This window comes from Ursus americanus, chromosome 8 (assembly GCF_024610735.1).
Source record: "Ursus americanus isolate L20-20 chromosome 8, mUrsAme1.1.p, whole genome shotgun sequence".
Taxonomy (NCBI): Eukaryota; Metazoa; Chordata; class Mammalia; order Carnivora; family Ursidae; genus Ursus; species Ursus americanus.
The window spans coordinates 42,669,768-42,691,694 of NC_142134.1; the positions used below are offsets into that span (position 1 = coordinate 42,669,768).

Here is a 21,927-nt window from a genome sequence, read left to right on the forward strand (position 1 = left end):
TAATGTTCAAAAGTTAAGATAGCAAAACAGAAGAAGAGTGCTTCATTTTTCTAATGAATTGGGGCCCTTTTTACCATGTGTTTCTCTTTGACCTCAACTGTTCTTTAACTTACAGAAATTTCACTTGTTGGTTAGAGGGAAATGATTCTCCTTCATTATATTTTGAACATGGGGGACAATCTAGAAAAAATACCAACTTGATACCAACTTTTCTTTTATTCAGATACAGTAGAATAGTGTGATTTAGAAAAAATAAGACAAGTGGCCAGTTTCTATGTGTGACTTCTGATGGAAAAGAGGTTGTAGGATATAGTCTTTAAAAAATAGTCAAAGATAGCCTTTATTTTGCATTAGGTAGTAAACACTGTAAAATGTAATGCCTACACCTAAGACCTGAAATTTATAAAAACTGTCTGATGAGGACATGTTTGAAATACAGAAGTGTCCATCGAATGTTGACTCATTAAGTAGTTTAAACATCAAATCTCAGGTAGTTTAATCATCAAATTTTAGAGCTGCGATGAATTTTGTCATATAGTCCAGTCCCTTTATTTATTATATGAGGAAACTGAGAAACAGGGGAATCCTGCTCAAATAAAAATCTCTAGGAAGCTAGTGAACATTTTGTCAGCAAATACCAGGTCAGAAGAGTGTCAAAGGGTGGCACCGAAGGCTTAGTACAGGATAACTAAAGTAGGAGAGAAATAGTTTTGAGCTGTGTGTAGAAGAGCCTTCTTTATTGAGGGAGGTCAAAAGTCAGGAGAATTGAAGAGTGAAAATGAAAGTTTCTGGCCATTTGGCTAAATGTAGAAGAGTGTCCAAACCTGGAGGTTATATCAGAATAAGTTTCTGAAAGAAAAATGAGGAGTTCACCAAACTTGGAAGCTGTTCAGATAATGTTTTGCTTAGCATCAGTTTCATACAGAGTTGGAACAAGGGAAAGAATTGATTGTCGTTTAAGGCAACTCAGGTTTGGAATAAAAATTAGCTCTGGTCAACTTGTGCTTTTCTGTGTTAATGTGCTTTGTTTTTATTGGTTTTCCTTTAGTTTCATAGTAAAAGGTCTTTTGGAACAAATTTAATCTTTAATATTGCTGACCTAAGAAGAAAAGAGTTTTTTTTAAAAAATTAAAGAGATAAAGGACCCTTTATCAAGAGATTACATATCATGGTAGGGTAAAGTGAGAGCAGATCTGGAACCTAAAGACCCATGGAATTGGGTGAGATAAAAAGGAGGAAGGCGGAAGAAATAAACATTGGGTTGGTTATAATCATATGGTGCAGTAGAAAGGGCAAGGCTTTGGAGTTAAGGTGGTCCTGTGTTCGGATATTGACTCCGCAGTGTGTGGGGTTACGCTCCCTTGGATCATCAGTGTCCTCGTCTGTAAAATGAGGGTGATAATACTTACCTCATGCAGAAGTTGTTAGGATTAAATAGATCCACAGAATATGAGACGCTTGGCATGTAGTCAGTTCAAGAAATGCTAGCTCTGGCTGCCTTCCTCATTCATCCCTGCATGCATTCTCCTTCAGGGGCACTATCAAAATTGCTGTCAGTGATGGAATAGAACTGAAATTTTTTAAAGATAAAAATTTATTTAAATCTTTTTAAAACTTTTTTTTTCTCCTTCTACAGGTCATCCTCATAGAATTTTTACCAAAGACACCGATTTTTCGACCAGATTAGCATTTACTTTATTTATAGAGACTTTCCAAGTATGTTGTCTTTCCAATGGTGCCTTGCTTGGTGCTCTCCTGGTGGTGACATAACATTGGTTCTACAGAATCGTGTGGTGTTTTTTTCTGTTTTTGTTTTTTTAAATAACCGCATGTTCTAAGTGTGCATTTTTGTCAAACTTTGCAAGTTATTTCATACAGATGTTTAATACTTAAGTTATTGTGCTCTTTTCTGTTATGTATTCTGATTTTCAAGGATTACTTTTTTGTATTATCAAAAAAATACATTTGAAATTAGCATAAAAAGTGGCCAGCCTTTTTTATTTTATCACCAAGGTACACACAATCCTTTATTTATTAATTCCGTAATATAGAAGAACACTTTTTGTAAGGCTCTACTTATCTATTCTAGCAAGCACACTCTTTGTATTATTTTTCTTCCTTTTAAAATTTAAAATAGTTATTATTTTAAAATAGTAAGTTTTCTTTAATAGCTTTTTGGAACCTAACATATCCTTTCCCATACAATTCCTAATGCTCTGTTTACAGCAGAAATATCTGTAACATTATGAAGACCTATCAAAAATTTTTGAAAGTATTTCTGTCTTCAGAGGTAGTAAGGCAAGATTAAATTATTTTTATTAGAATAGACAAATAATGAATGGTATGCATGCACCTAATGGTTACTAGAGCTCAGGATCACAAAATATAGTAGCATTACAATCTGTGTATATTTTTGATCAAAATGATAATAATGGCCTTACTTGCGTTATTTTTTATTGTTTATCAAATCTTATATAGAAAAGTATGGAAGTACTCCTTTTAAAAATTTCTAAGGAAAATATTTCTCCCAATCTAACGTAATTGTAGAATGGATATATGTTTCTGAAAGGTTTTTGAGAGAAAGCACAAGTTCTAGAATTAAAGTAAGCTGGTGTTTAATACCCCATTGATATTTAGAACAGATTATTACTAGGAAATGGAGGACATATTTAGTACTGTTTTTATCCACTAGTTTGCTTTTGGTCCAGTTATGTATACTTTTTTGATTGAGAATGTGACATATAAGTTTGAATCAGATTAGCTCGTTTCTTTTAAATATATACAAACATACATATTTTTTTTCCTTCCTTTTGTTGTACATATCTCCATGCATTTTAAAACTTTCTAAATTTCTGAATGGCCTATGTGTAAATTTTTGTTTTTATAGACCTGAAATTATACAAGTTTTAATGTATGTCAAGAACTTGTTCCATACAACTGTGGTATCTAGCAATAATGTGAATAACTTTTGAAATTATATAAACTATGCTTACTAATTTGTATTAAGAATTGGTACCACTATACAATATCTTTTCTCCTTGTATTAAATCTTTTAAATACCAGTTTCATTAATTTATATACCTGTATTTTTTAAAAGTATTTCTCTGTACTTCTCCAAAGTACTGTAATTCTATATAAATTTGAATAGTTGAATTCTAGTATCTTAAATCCTATATCCTATATTGGACATTAGGAACTGTCTTAAAAACTAGGGTGTTTTTGTTTTTGTTTTTGTTTTTTCGCCTGAGAATTATTTGTTTCCATTGCCCCCCAAAACACTTAACAACTTGAATTCATAAACCACTTTTCCTATGAAGAGCTCAAAGTACAAATAATTCAAACACTTCTCGCTTTATTGACCTTGTGTCCAGGGTGTGTCCTACCACCTTAAAGTAGTGGAACTAAAAGGTAATGCTGTTACAAGGACTAATATTCCTACGTGGTTTCAGTGTGAAAAATTATTGTCTGGAGAAGGCTAAATCTGCCTCAGGATTCAGAAAAAGCAGAGAAATCTAACTGTGTAGACTCTGCAACACAGTGTTCTGTACCTAAAATTCTGTAAATTTATAGAATTCTGTATTGATCAGCTTTATAGGAGGAACTGTACCTATTTAGACATAATTTTTTTCTCCTATTACTAATCTTCTGGAAATTTTAATTTAAAAATTATTCCCATAAGGATATTTTAATGTAAGATAATTTTCACAGATGATAGTATTTAGGTATAGGAATCCTTTTAAAGCTTTTCTGATTTTGAGAGGCATGTCAGTTGCTTTAAGGTTCCTTAGAAATGTGCACTCTTACATTTCTGATGTGTATATAGAAAAGAACCATGAGTGCTTAATATGTGGCATTACCATTAGCCAGTTATGCCTTGAGCAGTTAGATTTCCATGTTTGGGCTTTTATTAGTAGCCCCCAGTAAGCCCTCTGGCTTATCCTTTCTTGGTTCATGAGTCTAAGTGCCCATGTTACTGGAAATTAGAAGTGTCAGAGATGCCTATGTTGTATGAACATTAGTCCAAAGGAGATATTTAAAATGATAATTGTTCTTCAGTTCCTGTTTTCTGACTTAAAGTTTGTGAGACATGAACCATAGGTACTTTTAAAACTGGCCAAGAAAAGGTATTATTGGCAGAAAATCTCACATATAGATTTTACATAGGCTTAGTGAATAACTTCTGATCTTTATTTATATGTTACTGGCATTTTACAGGTAGTCCATCATTCTTATGTAGAAACATTTACTTTGTAAAGCTGCTTATGTTTTAATACACTACTGTTATATATCTGAGTTAAAATATATATTCTAGAACCTAAAGACTGTAAGTAAAACTCAAGTGACACGTTTAGCTTCTAAGGAAGATACTGGCCCTGCTCACAAGAGGGTCACCTTACCTATATAAAATGGTCATCAGATGCTTAAGACTCTTTAATGACTAGGTTCCATTCATTTGAAATATAAATGTGTAATTTTGGCCTAAAATCAAGAAATGTTTAAGCCTTTACTAGTAAGCAATAATTTCCTTTTTTTTTTTTTTTTAAAGATTTTATTTATTTATTTGACAGAGACAGCCAGTGAGAGAGGGAACACAGGCTCGGGGAGTGGGAGAGGAAGAAGCAGGCTTCCAGCGGAGGAGCCCGATGTGGGGCTCGATCCCATAACGCCGGGATCACGCCCTGAGCCGAAGGCAGACGCTTAACGACTGAGCCACCCAGACGCCCCAATAATTTCCTTTTCTTACTAGAAAAACTGCTTTTATAATTGAACGATTTTAAATCAGGAAGAACTACAGCTTTCTCCATGGATGTGTTTTCAGTGTTATTTGTAGACAATTTCTGATTGCTTCTCTATATTAGTAGACACAGGCAAACTGTGTAAAACTTTGACAATGTTCCATATCAATCTTGGGTTATGAAAGAATGATATTAATAGTAACATGTACAGCTGGGTCTACAGTTGCATGTGTTCAAACTACAGTAGTCTTACATAACATTATGTACATAGACCATTTTAACTTTTCTGGTATTCTGCTTCACAATATAACGTTCAGCTGCATGCCTGATTTTCACTGTAAATATTTGCTTTGGCTCAAGTATTGGTCAGTAGTACTAAATCAGAAGTACAATCTGTTTAAAACTGTCTTTGACTGAATTCCAACATCTAGTCCTGGACCCTCTTTCCTTATCCTATCCTCCTGAAGCAGTGTGGGTCCTGTTGCTGCCCTCCTGATGTCTTAGAGTCTTCATCCAGATGGGGACACAGTTCATATTATCTTGTTTTCCTTCCCCAGAGCTCATAGTACAAATGGTAGTAATTCTTTTTGCATTCTTAGCTAGGTGTTTAGAAGGCCAATTAAAGTGAGTTAGTCACATTAAGTGATTAATGGGTGACACTCAATTCTGCTAAGGTGGTACTTGCGTTTTAAAAGTTTCTTAACTTAAATTTCCCGTTGGAGCAGTGGTACAATTGGTATTTTCCTTTTCAACAGACCCTATCAGTCCAGACTTTGCAAGGAAAGAATAATAGGATGGTTGCATGTGGGGCTTCTCAAACTACAATTTCTGAAGAAAGCTGATTTATATCTAGTATTATGGCAGAAAGAATAGGCTCAAAGCCAATCCTAAACCAAACTATTAGTTATCCCATAATAGCTGTGTTAAGTATATTTTAGATATAATAGTCAACTTTATGTTATTTTTAGGAACATACCTTTTATATAAGTTGAGATGTGAAGGTGATTTGTCTTTAAAACTTGAGTTATTATCTCGTTCTGTACTTTTACAGAGATTTTTAGATTGTAATATAAGAGAAGCCTAAATTCTGTTTATGTGATTAGTCATAATTCTGTGTACTAGGGAGCAATATTCCCCTTCCTCTAACAATGGTAAATTGAAACAACAGAGGTTGTTCGTAGCCTTAATAGACAATACCGAAAATAGAAATTCAGAATGCTAATCCTGATATTGAAGTTATTTCTGATGTTCTGCAGAATCATCAAATGACTTAGCTTCTTTGCATTTATCTTTTTCCATGAAAGGAAGATACTATGACTACCTCATATTTTTAAGTCATTTGTTTTGCTGTTACTAAGTCCTATATAAAAGTAGAAATGAATGAGTAGCTTTTTTGACTTATTTACAGAGTCAGCAGAAACCGGAGTTACTATCAAATTTTGCATTTTTTAAAAAAGATTTTATTTATTTATTTGACAGAGGGAGAGACAGCCAGCGAGAGAGGGAACACAAGCAGAGGGAGTGGGAGAGGAAGAAGCAGGCTCCCAGTGGAGGAGCCTGATGCGGGGCTCGATCCCAGGGATCCGGGATCGCACCCTGAGCCAAAGGCAGACGCTCAACGACTGAGCCACCCAGGCGCCCCCAAATTTTGCATTTAAAATTAAAGCGAGTACTCCCTATATATATTTATAGTAATGATTTGCATGATTAAAAATCACATAGACTTTAAATATAATACTTGAGAAAAGTTTCTTTCTAACAAGACCCTTTAAGATATAGTTACATTTCAGATACTTAAGCAAAATCACGCCCCCCCCCCCTAAATAACATCTCTACTTCATAAATATGGTGCTCTGAATTTGAGAGTTAACTTTTTTTCTCTTTATGAAGGATAGATATCGTATATCGCTTTCTCAGCTTGTTATCTCAGAAATATTTCAATAAACTAACCATACCAGGCATTCTTAATTTTGGCAGATAAGCCAAAATTGTTGTGCCTATTTTTAAAGAAAGTCAGCCAGCCTTTAAGAGAAGACAAGTAACAGATCAGTGTTTTGGCTACTCTCTTGGACTGTAATACATTCTCAAACTGCAGATTTCCTCTCCTGTTATATCTCCTGCTGGTTCGTAATTTAGTATAACTGGTTCTAGTTCTTTCTTGACATAAATACTATACAAATTTAAAATGTTCTAGAAGGAACTAGCATTCTATTCCCTCAAGAAACCTTTTGCACTAATAAAAGACCACTTCCTTCTTTCTCTTCTAGTAGCGGCTTATTTAATTAGGCAATTATAATAATCTCATTGCATTGCCATGAAGTCTTCATAAACAGGAGTTTGTTTTAACTGAAATTATCAAAGCTCTTTTAAAGTCTCTATTTCTTTTTACATTTGTTGGAGCTAATGAATGACATTTTGTCCTCAGAAGAGTTAAGCATTATGAAGCTGGCAGTAGAAGCAAGGTAGACATGATTGGAAAGCAGTGTGCTGAAATCTGCTGGCTCAGAGAAGTCACTACATTGTTATCCTACACTTTGGTTTACAAGGGGCAAAATTATGCAATGGTGGGGAATTGCACAGAGCTTTATGCTTCCTTTTATATATTCTTTATGTATTACAATGGAACTTATTTTTTTTAAAGAAAAAATATTGTTCTAGATAGTGTTTTCCTCTGCTATCATGTCCTTTGAGAAGAGGAGGCTACCTTGAATAAAATATTCTTTTATTTATCGTTTATAATGTAAGTGTGACAGTTTTTTAAAAAACACTAAGAGGATTTTAGGAATTTATTCCTATATCCTTAATAAGCATGGAGTAGTTTTCAAATAAAATAATCAGAAACTTGTGGGTGAGCAGTTGTACAGACCCAAGATCAGGGTCCCTATAATGTTTTCAGGTAATTCTAGTTACATTCAGGTAAGTCTAGTAACATTTTAAAAAAATGAAAATAACTTTGGTAAAATACACAGTTGAATTTTAAAGGTATATATATATCATATTTTTCTTTCATTATTAAGAAACACCATTGTCAAACATCTATTTGTGTTAAAACAAGATTCTTTTGGGTGGGGAGTAGATAAAAATTTGTTGGCCTTCATAATTGTGAAGAAATACGTAGCTGGATTATATTTAAGGTGGTGTGGTTTTTGGTCTCACGTTTGCAGTATATTTAGTCTTATAAAATTAAATCTTAATTGAAACGGATTTCTAATTTGAACTAGGGGACTTTTTTTTTTTTTTTTTTTTTTTTTTTTTACTTTGCTTGCTTGCTTTGTTTTGGCTAGTTGAGTTTTTGTTGTGAAGTGAGTTGCTTGTAATGTGTGACTTCAGTACACGATTCTGTGCTTAAAATGTGGGCTAACTTACAGCATTTGGTCTTTAAAGACTATATATTAAATAAAATTTTAAACCAATTTAGGTGAAGTTGGAAAAGAGAGCCTGGTACTTAGAGATCAAATCACTTTAAAAGAAATTGGCCAAACTGATGATGTCGAAAGACCACATGAATGAATACACACACAAATACTTCTTCTGTAGATATGATCTGTACAAACATCTGGGAATAAAATAATTAACATTATGAATATGAGTTTAGGGACCATACGTAATAAACTTTTGGATTTATGTGTTCATTAAACTTGCACATAGTTAGGAAAAATAGAAAAAAGGTACAACTTATATCTTTTTTTCTCCAAAGATCTTATTTAAGTTGTCCCTAAATTTTAAAAGCCAATACAGCTTTTTCAATAGGGTTCTCAATTATCTTATTTAGGTTTAGCATTGGTTTTTAAGCTTTCAGGGGAGGCAGAAATAATTTTAATCACTAACCCTGTAAATACACATATTTAGCAGTATTTAACATTTATCTGTTGTATTGTTTCAAATAACTACTTGTCATACACACTTTTACTTTTTGTTTTACTTGATTGACCCAGATTTTAGTGCAAACCTTTAAGAAATATTCCACATATTGGCAAAAAATACATGTACGTGCATGCACACACATGCACACACTTCATTCTAAGACAAATTGTAACTCCGTTTATGTTAGGCAGTAAAGATGCTTTCACCCCCATCACCTGGATTGCTTTAGTTAAAATGCAAAAGGACAATTCTGTTTGAAACATTTAAAAATTAAGAGGGAAATTTTGTGTTTGTGGATTGTTTCCTCAAATCATCTCAATATTGTAGTTTTAAAAGAATTGATTCCTTTTTTTCTGAATTCCTGTTCTTTCATTCACTTCTTTTTTCCATTCTGACGAGAAAAATATGAGAGTTCTCAGAAGTGTATTCAGTTTCCTTTTTCACAAATGGAGACCTAAGCAAAAATGCCATTACTGCTGGCAGGCGTTACTATCTTAGAACCCAGCACAGAAAGCCTAAAAAAGATAGCCCAACCTTTTGTACCTACAGTCTTAGATATTGTTAGATAGCCATTCAATTTTCTTTGCATTGTGTGTGAGATGAATATTTCTTGAGACTTTTTTGTTTGCTTTACTAAAGAAATCAAGGAAGAAAAAAAAAAAAAACCTCAAAAAACAAAACAAACAAAAAACACCCTGTAACTCATGTGAAGCATGCAGGGTGTTGTAATTTCAGTTTGCAAAGTGGTGTGATACAATGTTGCTGAGCCAAAAGCACACGATAGATTTAATGTAGCCAATTGTGTACTTTTGAAAAAAAGAGTAACTGTTCCCTGTGAGTTAATTTTGGATTTTTTCAAAATCTCTCTTTTAGGCTTTGTGCTGGATTCTTCCAGACAAATGCGTATTCCATGTGGGCCACTGTTCTGCTAAATGCTCTCAGTTCTCCTTTTGCAATCAAGATTATGTTGCTAAGGAGATTTTGCTTTTATTGGTGCCATTGATTTGTGTTAATACGTTTTGAATACCTCTCCGTATTCTTCCGTAGACAAGGCCAAAAGAAAAACTTCCCCGAGTTTCCCAATTTACATTACAAATGGAGCGGTGGTGTAATGAAGCCGATATAAAGTGGGCAGTTGAAAGGGAACTAAAGAAGGGCACTCAAGTGAGAAATGAAGAAATGTGCCGAGTGTAGTCTGTGGGCTGCCTTCGGTCCAGCTGCAGGAACTGGCTCTGGCCAGAGGTAGAGTGAGTGAGCACCTCCCTCTGCAAAGACCACCCACTTTTTGGAGCCCAGGCTGCATACCATAGATGACCTCATTGACTAACATGGAGCCCTTAAAAAAGTGAGAAACTCTTTTCTCGGGTGGCAAAGACAAGGTTCTCTCTCACCCCCAAATCTCCTTTTGAATTCTTCCCAGGGCGTGACTGAGGCTATGGTTTCTATACCTTATGACCTTATATGGTCATGTTCCTTAAAGGAAGCCCTAGGGATGAACCAGTTCTTTTGGTTGTGAGGATTAGCATATTCAAATTTGTTATTGGTAATGTCACTAGGTGTGAAGGATGTTAACTAGATTTTCAAATTGAAGATTTTAGTTATATGCTCCTTACTTGGTATCCTATTCTAGACTTCAAAGACTCTTCACTGTAAAACTCACATATTCTGTCTGAGTGGAAGGAGAATGCAAGTACACAGGCCTTGACCCAGTGACGTGATTGCTTCGGTGGCAGTACCTACCTTTGTGGCACTACCAAACAGACACTTTCAGTGGTTTACATTATTCTGGCAGTTGCTGCTATTGATGCATATGGCTTTGTTTTTTAATCAGCACAAATACTGCACTCATATAACTTGAAAAAATTTTAGACATTCTAAATTAGAAATGGAAACTATAAAGAAAAGTTGCTGCACAAGTCTGAGCAAATTTAAAATTGATCACAAGGGAAGTATCTCGTGTTAAAAGGACAAGCCTTCATTATTTGGAGACAAGAAATGACTGTTTCTGTCAAAACAATTATATCAGTAAAAACTCTAGTACTTCTTTAATGTTGAATGATCTGGGCAAGAAGCATAAGTTCCAAAGGTATTCTGCTACCAGTGGGAAATACGAAATTTATAAAAAACATCTGAGAAGGAAATCCTTAATTCCTGTATTTATAGTACCTTTTCATTAGATGTTTTTCCCAAAAGATACTTGTCAACTACTGTGCTTCATATATAAAATTGCAATTTCCAGACTAAATCTGGTAAGAATTTTTGTCTTACATTCCAAAGTCCTGGTATACCCATATTTCTGGGTGTTTTTTTCCCCCCTGTAATATTTTTAAAGCTTTTAAAATTAATTACCTATAGCTTAAAGACTAAAGTTGAAAAACACAGGGATGAATTTCTATCTTCCGTCTGGCAAATCTGTCTTTGTCAGTGGTTTCTATATTAATGCTACCATTCTTCCATGCTATAATCCTAACATTGAGAATAAGAGTGAGGAAAATGGGTAAGAATTAATTATAAGTGAAAGGTAGTGAGAAACAGTATTTTTATATTATGTATAGAGAGCCCCCCCCCCAAATTGGTATTAATCCATTAAAAGTGACTTTTACATTACTTTAAACTTCAGAATTCATATACTTGGACAGCCTGACCTGAAGAGGTAAACTTTGTGAAATTATTTTCCACATATAGGTAAAATTTACCAGAAATATTCTAAGATTTATAAGCTGATAAACCAGCTCTTCATAGTCTTGTGTGTGTAATATGCTACTACCTGCTGGAAGGTAGGTTTGTAAAGGAATGCAAGTGTAAGAACTCAGCCACTCTGGCTTGAATGACTAGTATTTGTTCTGTATACTGCTTAGGGCAAAGATGAGTTAGGTTATTTATAAATGCATGGCATGCTTGTAAATACTATCAAAATCATTGACAGGATGGAAAAAGAGCTTGGAAGAAAGGATGTGTGTAGAAAAGCACTTACCTTCTTTTCCAATTCTGTCGGTAGTGGGTCTTGCTCTTTAGCCATCCCCACATCTATTGTTTAAAAATGTGGGATTTCAAAGCTGGAAGAACCCCGAAGGTGTCCTATGGGAATATGCATTAGAATCAACTGGGGAGTGTTTTTGTTTTTTCAAATATACATGATTATACCCCCACCCACATTAGAATTGGGAGGAGAGGAAAGGAGAGCATGTTTATTTTGAAAAATGTTCTGGTTACGATAAGATACCTTCCCTTCCCATACTAACCTTACAACGACCTAGGAAGTTTGTCACTTGTCTGCACTCCTAGGTGGTTAGTGACAGTACCAGGACTAAAACCCCAGCTGTATGATCTCTAGTTCACAAATGTGGGGTCTTTCCTGCAATAAATGCTATAAATAGAGTCTTTTTTGCAAACTTAGCGATTAAAAAAAATCCTGAAAGTAATTATTTTACTTCCAGAAAGCATTTGAAAGAGTATCACCTAAAGTGAATTGTTGGACCAAAAAATTCCCCAAATTTCTTATCTCCAGAAATGAGAAAATTTAGCTCTATCTACTGCCCAACCTGAGAACTGTGACTTAGATGTTTAATTATTTATTGCTGGTCCGTGTGAAAACATTTAGAATGGCTGGCAGCCTACCAGGGCCTGAGTTAAACATTCTACGGCCTGACTAGACTGCTGGGTAGCCAACTTCACATCAAATTAAACACATTCTCTTCATGATGAATAGCTTGGAACCCAAAAACTTGATTTTGTTACAAAAAATGCAAGGGGTGTGTTGTTTTCTAAATTAAAATTATTTTATGTTTTACTGCCACCATTCCGATTGTGATTGTCAAGTGTATTTTCTTTGGTGGTGGTGAGATGGAAGAGAAATGGACAATGAGGGACTTTCGGTACTAATAAAATGAAAAAAGGACTCCAACAAGGTTGGACACAATGTAGCCTAGAGATGAACATTCATGAATTTTGTATTGAAAAAATTTACATTTCATTAACATTTTAAATTACAAAGGCAGGTCTACAAATACTGATTTGTATGTGTGTGTTCTCATTGCATTTTCCAAGCAAACAGTGAATATTGTAATGCTAACTTAACTATATCCTGTTTCCTTACCATTAATTTCCCTTTTTATTTTAAACTGAGAGCTAACTGTAATGTGTAGCAACATGAATTTCAGTGCGCCCGACTTTACATTTTCCATAGATTGTGCGCATAAACTCCATGTAGTGTTCCCTTATGTAACAAATGCGTGGGGATAATGAAGTGTGGTCTGGGCATCATTGTAGTAAACCAGTTCCCCACAGACTTGCCGCTCCAGTTCTACATCCGCATGGATAGAAATCAACAGTCTCGATAATGAGTGACAATATAAAAATGGAATGTTTGACAATTAATATTCACTAGAGATTAGTATTATTCAACCTCAGTTTGTCGTTCTTTGAACCATTTTATCCTTTGGGAAGTTCTGTGAAGTTACAAGGCATTTGAAAGGGTTGTGGAGGAAATAGTGGCTGGCTGATGTAATGAATGGAAATGTTGGAACTAAGAACTCTATGCTCAAGGAGCCGGCTGTCCAGCGGGCTGCCAGTTGAGGATAATTGACAGGCAGGTGCCTGAGAAATGACAGGAAAGGCCCAGTTTTAGTTATTGGCATCAGTAATAATAGCATTATGGCTCTGGGCCGAGATTGCAGAAGAAAATTATGTATCATATGAATTTAAAGTGTGTTAACTGTTAAGTTGCAGGAAGTTAACCGTGTCTAAAATTGTATTAACTGACAGAAAGCCCTTTAACCAGAATCACTGACTTAAGAACTTGTTCTTGCGTAGTTTGGAAATTTAGCAGTTTAAAAAAAGTATAAGTTTTAGGGGTGCCTGGGTGGCTCAGTCGTTAAGCGTCTGCCTTCAGCTCAGGGCGTGATCCTGGCGTTCTGGGATCGAGCCCCACGTCAGGCTCCTCTGCTGGAAGCCTGCTTCTTCCTCTCCCACTCCCCCTGCTTGTGTTCCTCTCTCACTGGCTGTCTCTCTGTCAAATGAATAAATAAAATCTTTAAAAAAGTATAAGTTTTAGATACATTTTTGATAAAACTGTAAACTTTAAAAATCACAGAATTTTAAAGACTTTTATGAATGCTTTTCCTCTGAATGTTTGGAGCACTCTCAGAAACTTAACATAGTTTGGAGTTCTCTTCTTGAAGAAGCGGCCATCAGTGTAGATACAGCCTTTTGATATTGTAGGATTACTGAACTCTGACAGTTGTCTTTCTTAACTGTCTTCTTCCAGCAGTATGGAGCCCCTATCACTGTGCTTCAATGTGTTATAACTGAATACCACATTTTCAGACATGATGGGTTAACTTGAATTTCTTGGTTATCTCTGTGATTCCTCCATTAAGCTACTGATTTACTCATCAAAATTGCATTCTTGGAATGAATTTGTATTAAGACCACAAATGAAATATATTAAATCATTCAAAATCAACTGGAGAATGTTTTAAGGAAGATGAAGTACAGAAGCTGGCAATGTTGAAACCTAGATACTTAAATAGTATGTTAAAATTTGTTCAAAGTATGCTTTTGGGTGATATCTAAATTAATGGGGGGAATACTGAAATAGTTTAAAACAGACAGAATAAGGTAAAAAATGATTTTTTAAAATAATTCAAGCGTTGACCAGAGATGGTAGTAGTTCTGCCTTGAGATAACATTTAGATTTCAGAATTTGAGTTTTATTTTCATGTTTGTTTTGAGAAAATGCTTATTTTGCTTTCTTCAACATGAAAAGGTTTAAGGCTTTGAACTTCTTGAAACTGCCAGATACAATTGTTGAAGTTGAAAACAAATCTGAGGGAATGTCAAAAATAACTCAGATAAGGTGGAATTTACTATTTCAGTGAATCCATCTACTCACAGAGTTGCCTTTCGAAGGTCTCTGTTTCTCAATAACAAAAGAGGGAAACAAACTTTACAAGTGTATTATTGTCATCTTAATGCCTCCTTAAGCGTGTTTTCTTTAACTCCAATTTTAACAATTTAAAAATAGGTGATTACTGAATCTTTTTTCTTAAAGCAAAGGCGTCCAGCTCAATATGTTAAATCTGCTTTTAAAAGCTGCCCTGTTAGTATACTTTTCCTCATAGGATTGTCCATTACACTTAAGTAGATGGTACAAGTTGTCTCAGTTATCTCACACTACCTGTATGACTTTGTTACTTCCAACAACTATAGCTTCAGCTCTAAAGAATACCTTCATCATCTTTTTTTTTTTTGCATCAGTTCAAAATTCAGAAGGGACAAAAGTTACTAGTTTTCATTCTCTTTAGTTTGCTTCCATAAAGTAATCCTTATATTGTGAAGTTTGGTTTTGTTATTAGTATTTCTTTTCGTACTAGTTACCAGAGAGATTTATTATTACAGTGTCCCCAAATCATGTAAGTTGTGGCCTGGAATAGCAGATGAAGACATCCTTTAAAAAAGTGTATTGAGGGTGGCTTAGTTGGTTAAACATCTGCCTTCAGCTCAGGTCATGATCCCAGGGTCCTGGGATTGAGCCTCGAGTCCTACTCCCTTCTCAGCTGGGAGTCTGTTTCTCCTTCTCCCTCTGTCTCCTTCTCCCCTTATGTGCTCTCGCGCTCTCTCTCTCTCAGATAAATGAAATCTTAAAGTACATTTAAAAAAAAATATCGAAGGGTGCTTCTAAGAGATGACCCTGCTGTAACTGAAACACCTGTTGAACTTCCCTTCCTGAGTGAGATTAAAAAAAAAAAAAAATCCAACTACAGTAGACGTACGGAAAGTAGTCTGAAAACCAATTGCCCCTCACCGTGGCTAATTCACAGTTACTAAACGATAAATGTAGGTTCGCAGGTAACAGAGCTAGAAATATGTTGCTAATGAAATTGAATTGTTCTCCTTAATAGAGTCATACTTTAAATTGGTTTGGTGGAGAAAGGGTTCAAACAATGTATTAAGCTTGGCCCGTCCCCAGACATTGTAGCAAGGGCAGCGGATATTAAAGGAAATCACATCTCTCTGCTTTGAAGAGTTGAGGCTGGAGGAGTAAGCATGTAATGTGATCGGTTAACAGCCAAGGGAATGGCATGGCATTGCAGGGCTACCCAAGAGCAGCCCATTTTGTATTGGGTGGGAAGTTCAGGGAAGTCTGCAGGAGAGAGAATAAAGGTGATTTTGAAGGATCATTCGAAACTTAATGGACATTGGGAATACACGGACATTGGGAATGGACTGGGAATACAGGGAACAAATAGTTGCCAGAGGGGATGGAGGTGGGGGGATGGGCAAAATGGGTGAAGGGTAGTGGGAGGTACAGGCTTCCAGTTAAGGAATGTTTAAGTCACTGCAATGAAAGATCCAGCACATAAGATGAAGTCAGTGGTATTGTAGTGATGTTGTATGGTGACAGATGGTAGCTACACTTGCGAACAACGTAGCATCGCAGACTGGGGCGCCTGGGTGGCTCAGTCATTAAGTGTCTGCCTTCGGCTCAGGTCGTGATCCCAGAGTTCTGGGATCCAGCCCCACGTCAGGCTCTTCCACTGGGAGCCTGCTTCTTCCTCTCCCACTCCCCCTGCTTGTGTTCCCTCTCTCGCTGGCTGTCTCTCTCAAATAAAATCTTAAAAAAACCCAAAAAACAACAACAAAAAAAATAGCATCGCAGACAGAGTTGTGGAATCACTACATTGTGCCCCTGGAACTAATACAGCATTGTATCAATGACAGACACACACTGCCAACAACAGAAGTGGGTTCTCCATGACAAACAGGGGAAAATAGGGGAAAATGGTCTGGTATGTAGTAATTCTATGTTAAATGAATAAATTATCACGAAGCATCAAGGGAAGGCCAGAAAAGGAAGAAGGGACATGTGTATCATGCTGAAATTTTAATTCCAACCTGAAGCTACTGAAGGATTTTTTGGAAAATGAGTGGATCTGATCAATCCGTCATTGATAATCTTCATTCTGACCCTGAAACCAGCCAAACAAGTTCCATTGTTAATGTCTTAACTTGTAAAGCTAACAGGTCATAATTCCTTAGTTCAACAACTCATTATTCTAGCAGTAAGACCAGATAATAGGTAAGATAGAAGGAAGGGAGGTGTAGAAAAATGGTTTTGCCTTTTAACTGAAAGACTAGCTTTCTAACAATTTTGGATAATTATCTGGGAACTTATCAAGGAATCTCTGGAATCAAACCTGGAATCTAATTCTGACATCACTTTGTAGCTGTGTGACCTTGGGGATGTTACCTGACAGCTCTGTGTCTCGTGTGTAAAATAGATTTATAATACCACCTGTTTCAAAAAATAGCTGTGACAAATAACATAATGCATATGTTCCGCTGATAATGCCACCCAACCAAAAACCACCAGCACGAGTAGGATTTGGACAAAATGGGGTTTGTTGCTTGTTGAAACCAGAGGACATTCAGTGGGGAATCAGGTATTTCAGACAGCACTGAAAGGACTTTATTATAGGATTCGGACTTAGGTGATTTGGAAGGGTTCAGGGAAGCAAGAGTTTGCTCTGGATTTAGATTCTCTCAGGAAGTGAGATAATTTTATGATTGGATCTGTTTTAGAAGGTGGGAAGAATGAAGCAGAGTTAAAGCTATAACCGGTAAAAAGCAGCACTGACTAGTATTGGGGGAGAGGGAGGATGTTTGGAATGTGTGCTTTGCACTGTGGCTTTTTTTTTTTTTTTTTTTTGGTCCATCCTTAGACAAAATTATGAAGAGGCATTATCTGTTTGTCTCATTTCCTCAGGGTCACAGAGCGACCTTGCCTAACAGTGCGGGTGTGTGAGATTCAGTATATGTTCAACAGGAGTACACCAAGGCCTGGCTGACGGTAACAAGCCAGCCTCCCCATGCCAGGGGCTGCTTTTCCCTCTTTCGTCACTTAGCACAATGCCTGACCTAAAGTTCAAGTTTAAAAAATATTTCTTAAGGAATTGTAACATTGAGCCCAACTCTCAAAAATGCATTCTGTATCTAGCAGAGTGGCCAGTTGGGTTTATTTTTGGCATTAATGCAATAGTGTTTTCCAACTCTGTTGGCCTCTTCTGTGTGAATAGATTTTTCTTAAGTTTTGGATTTTTACCTTGAGTTAGTGTTTTTCATACTTGGAAAGGATAAATCAGAATGTTAAACTTCTGATTCTTTGAACATTTTTACAAAAGTTTAACTGAAAGTTCAAAAAATTGAATCCCAACATCTCTGTTTTATGCAAGTATAACACTTTATAGTGTTTACCATGACCGAACTTAAATAGTAAGTGTAGTTATTTGTATGATATCTGTGTTGCCAGATATGCTGCCAGAGCAGGTCCCTGTTGGCCTTGTTATTTTATCTCTAGCACTTGGTACAGGGCCTGGTGCAGCCTGAGCATGGAAGAAATGGTGGTTGAGTCACTGAAGGAGGGAAAGAACCCCTGCTTGGAAAGCGGAACTGAAACTAACACGCGTTGTGTGGTTACTCATTGCCAGGTGCGATTTTAGACACTCCACAAAAGTTGCAATGAAATCCTGGACATAAAGGATGATTTCTCTATTCTGCCAAGGACGCTTTGACTCTCGCTGAAGAAACTTGCTCTTCTAGGAGGTGATTAAGCTTGATTTCAGATCTGTGTTATTCATCAAACATTTAATAAACATTCGTATTGCACGGGGAATTCAACTTATCAGAGCCTGTCATTAGCATCTGCTGCCTTGTAATTACAGCAGCTCCTTCATCTGCTCTCCCTCTGTCAGAGTCACCCTGGAGTCTCAGTGTGTTTTAAACATAGCTGTCCCCAACTGTGCTTACACCTAGCCGCTGAATGCAGCTGGAGAAAAACCTACAACCGTGCTAATTTCATTTTTAGCTCATTCCCACAAATGTCAAATATTAATACCTGTGTTCTCTTCCTGTCCAAACTTACTTTACCATACCTTCACTTCCCTCTTAAGTGTTCAGCACAGGCTCTCTCTGACTACTGGGTCTTTTCATCAGCATACAAACATTCTCTTCCCTTCCCATCTCTAAACAAAATAAAACCCTCCCGGACCTCATATCCCTTTCACCCCTCACAGAGAGCTCTCAAAAGCTTCCTTACTGTAGGTTAGATAGCCAGATGCCAATTTAACATTTCTCTGCTTGAATAACAAAGGCAATTCACACTTGAAATGGCCAAAGCAGGACTCCTGGTTTTCTCCCTGTGAAAGCGATTCTTTCTTCAGTCTTCTTTCCCATGTCAGTATGTTGCTTCTCTTTTCACTCAGATACTCGAGACAACCCAGGAGTTGTCATTCCCCCTCCATTCCCCTACTCCCCATACACTAGCTCAGAAATACATCCTCCATCCTTGAGTCTCTTCCCATATCATTGCTTTCATGTTTGTCTAAGCTTCCATTATGTTCTGTCAGTTCTTACCAGAATTGTTGCTCTTTACGAGTTTTCCAACTTCCTCTGTCATCTGGTCCTGGCCTACACTTCACCTTCAGTTCCTCCTTCCCAGCACCTGGTCTCACCTACTTCCAGGCTGGGTACGTGGTCTTTCTGAGTAGAATGACTAACTTTTCTTGTCATTCAGGCCTCAGCACCAACGTCTTCATCAGTGAAACCTTTCCCAACCACTGAATCTGAATCAGCCCCTCTAGCCAGTCGCTACCCTACTTGTATTTCCTTGATGACACTTTGCAGTGTCTGCATTTATCATATTTATATTTTTGTCATTTGGTATGTCTTCTATTCGATTTTCAGCCCCATGAAATTGGGGACATTGGCCAATTTAAATCCCAGCACTATAAATTCCCAGCACCAAGAACATTGCCTGACCCATGGTAAGTGCTCAAGAAATATTTGTTGAATGAATAAGTAAATTTTGTAGCCATATTTGTTTTAATATATAGCTGGCATTACCCCACAACTTTTGACCCTAGGAAATGTGCCTTGTTTCTCCCATTGCTCTGTGTGTCTGTGGCATCATTACCTCCTTCCTTACTTTGAGAAGCTTGGCCACTCCTAACCAGCCACTGTTAAATGATAGTCTCCAAACCCCTTCAGAATGAAAAGAAGGGCAATGGGATCTTTGAGCAGACATCCGTGAGGAAACTCATCAGTAGATTACCAATGTAGCCCAAACAAGAAATAGAGACACTGTCATAAAAATCTCTCACACACTCGAGTATTGGGCTTGACCCTTGATTTAAATAAAGTAGTGTACTTCCCTGATGTGGCTGATAAAAGGTAATAGTATTATGTGATGTGAAGAGAGATGAGACAAAGGCTGGAGTTTACTTTGAAAATATGTAAATCTCTGACAGGTCATGACTTTAGACCACACACATAGGACCACGTCCTATGAGAAAAAACACAGGAAAGAAAAACAGCATCAACATTTCTATCCTTTTTGTGTTTGCCCAAAATAGAGTTTAAAGGGTAGTCACAAGAGTGCAATGCTTTTTTCCAACCACAGACTAATCTTTCCTGGAATTGTAGAAAGTTTTGTCTTTTTTTTTTTTTCATTTTTCAAATGAATGAAACGATGAAACTTAGTCTTCATTAATCCAAATTTATGTCCTGATCTAAGAATGTGTGTGTGTGCTGAGTAAACTTTACTAGGCATTTACAAGTGGAAAGCAGAGTGTGATTACCAGTCTTACATATTTACCTCATCTCTTTTCTCTTACGCAGAACTTGTTTTCGAATATGGGAACTTGTCTATATCCTGAGATAGTTAATCTTAGCAAACAGAGAGCACATGGCCTAAATTAAAGTTTAGCAGCTCATGAATTAAGATTTGTCTCAATGTGATCTGCTACCATGCTCACTTTTACTGTTGAGTTTTACTAGATTTCTGCTTCCTTACCTGTGGAAGGGGGTAGTGTTCTAGTCATTATTGTTAGGGTATGAAGCAAATGGTACCAACGCAGACTAGAAAAACTTTAAAAACTGGCCATTTGTAATTTGGTCTACTCCCTTGATTGTTATCTGTATGCAAATGACATTAAAAACATTTGGAATTTTACTGTGAGTTCAGAGAAAGTTTTTGCTAAATAGGTTAGAAGTTGGGGTCATTCCAGAAAACACAAGGGACAGACATGAACAATTAGTCATGAGATTTTAATGACAATGAAACTTTTTTACTTTAAATACCTGTTTAATTAAATACCTATTTAAATACTTTAAATAGATCTGTTTTCCTTCTTTTCTCTGTTGCCCATTAGTAGTGATTAGAATATACCAAAGGGAAATTTAAAATAATCCTGAGTGTCACTATTACCTATCGCTGTGATTATTAGTGGAGTTAGCACTATTTACCAAGTCCTACTTGCTAAATGATGGCTTAGTCAGAGCTGCACGAGACCTGTTTTGCCTGTGGCCTGGGCTGTTGCTGTTTCTTCCAACGCCAGTTGCACACCGTCATTATGTGACGCTAATTCGACAAGTTCTGGTCCTTATTTTGCACTCATTCCAACAAACCCAGCCACTATGGCCCTTAATAACGTCATTGTCCATCAGTCTGTCAGAGTGACTGCCTTTAGGGCTCTCTGCTGTGTGCCATGTCCATTGGGCACTGTGAGAGCCACCAAAGAACAGAGGCCATTTATGGCTCTGTTGAGGGAAAGTCAAACTCAGAGGGATGACTCAGGGACGAGGGCATAGCACGGCACAGAAAAACATTCTCTCTTTCAGTAATGAAAAAAAAAAGCGCATGGTATCAAGGCTTTTCCCGAAAGGACTGATGCACACTGAAAGATAATACACAGGTCTGAAGAGTAAATTTTGAGGGGGTAAGGGAACCCCCAGCCCTGCTCTCCTTTATCTAGTGACAAGTTGCAGGGCATTGCTGGAAGTGAGGAACAGGGGTGAGATGGGGGGGTGGGGGAGGTGTTGACTTATTTTTCTAACTTACACAGCAATTTTAAATGGAACAGATAGAATGGAACAAATGAGCCAAATCAAATATTTTTTTTCTTTTTTGCAATGAGGCAGGTATACATTAAAAAAAATTAAAATCAACCTGGAGTTCTCGAAAACAAGGAAACATTAGGAGGAAATGAGGCAGGGAGGGCATAAGAGAAAAGGGGTGACACCTTTCCCTTTAGGGTAACAACGAGGGCTACTATTTTTTCCTGGAAACGCAGACTATCCAGGCAAGGCTGTGCGACTCGGGGTCCACGACTGACATGCAAGAGGCAGAGGAGCGTGGAAGGTCAGGGAAGCCGCAGGGCACACTTATGTACATTCTGGACGCTTCATCTTGCCAGCTTCTGCGTCCCTCCTCTCTGAAAGCCCCTTCGCTGTGGGTGCAGAGAGAGCAAAGGGGAAGGAGGAGAGGGTG

General features: G+C 36.8%; 1 protein-coding gene across 2 annotated transcripts in view; it reads left to right on the forward strand.

Annotated features, from left to right (window-relative positions):
- CHIC2 (cysteine rich hydrophobic domain 2) overlaps positions 1-5,144 on the forward strand; it is a 56,914-nt gene extending 51,770 nt beyond the window's left edge. For both annotated transcript variants that reach the window (XM_045816039.2, XM_045816040.2), the window contains one exon: positions 1,637-5,144. In XM_045816039.2, the coding sequence (XP_045671995.1) occupies positions 1,637-1,687 (51 nt within the window). In that variant the 3' untranslated portion in view covers positions 1,688-5,144. The remainder of the gene's footprint in view (positions 1-1,636) is intronic.
- The last annotated feature ends 16,783 nt before the right edge of the window (positions 5,145-21,927 follow it).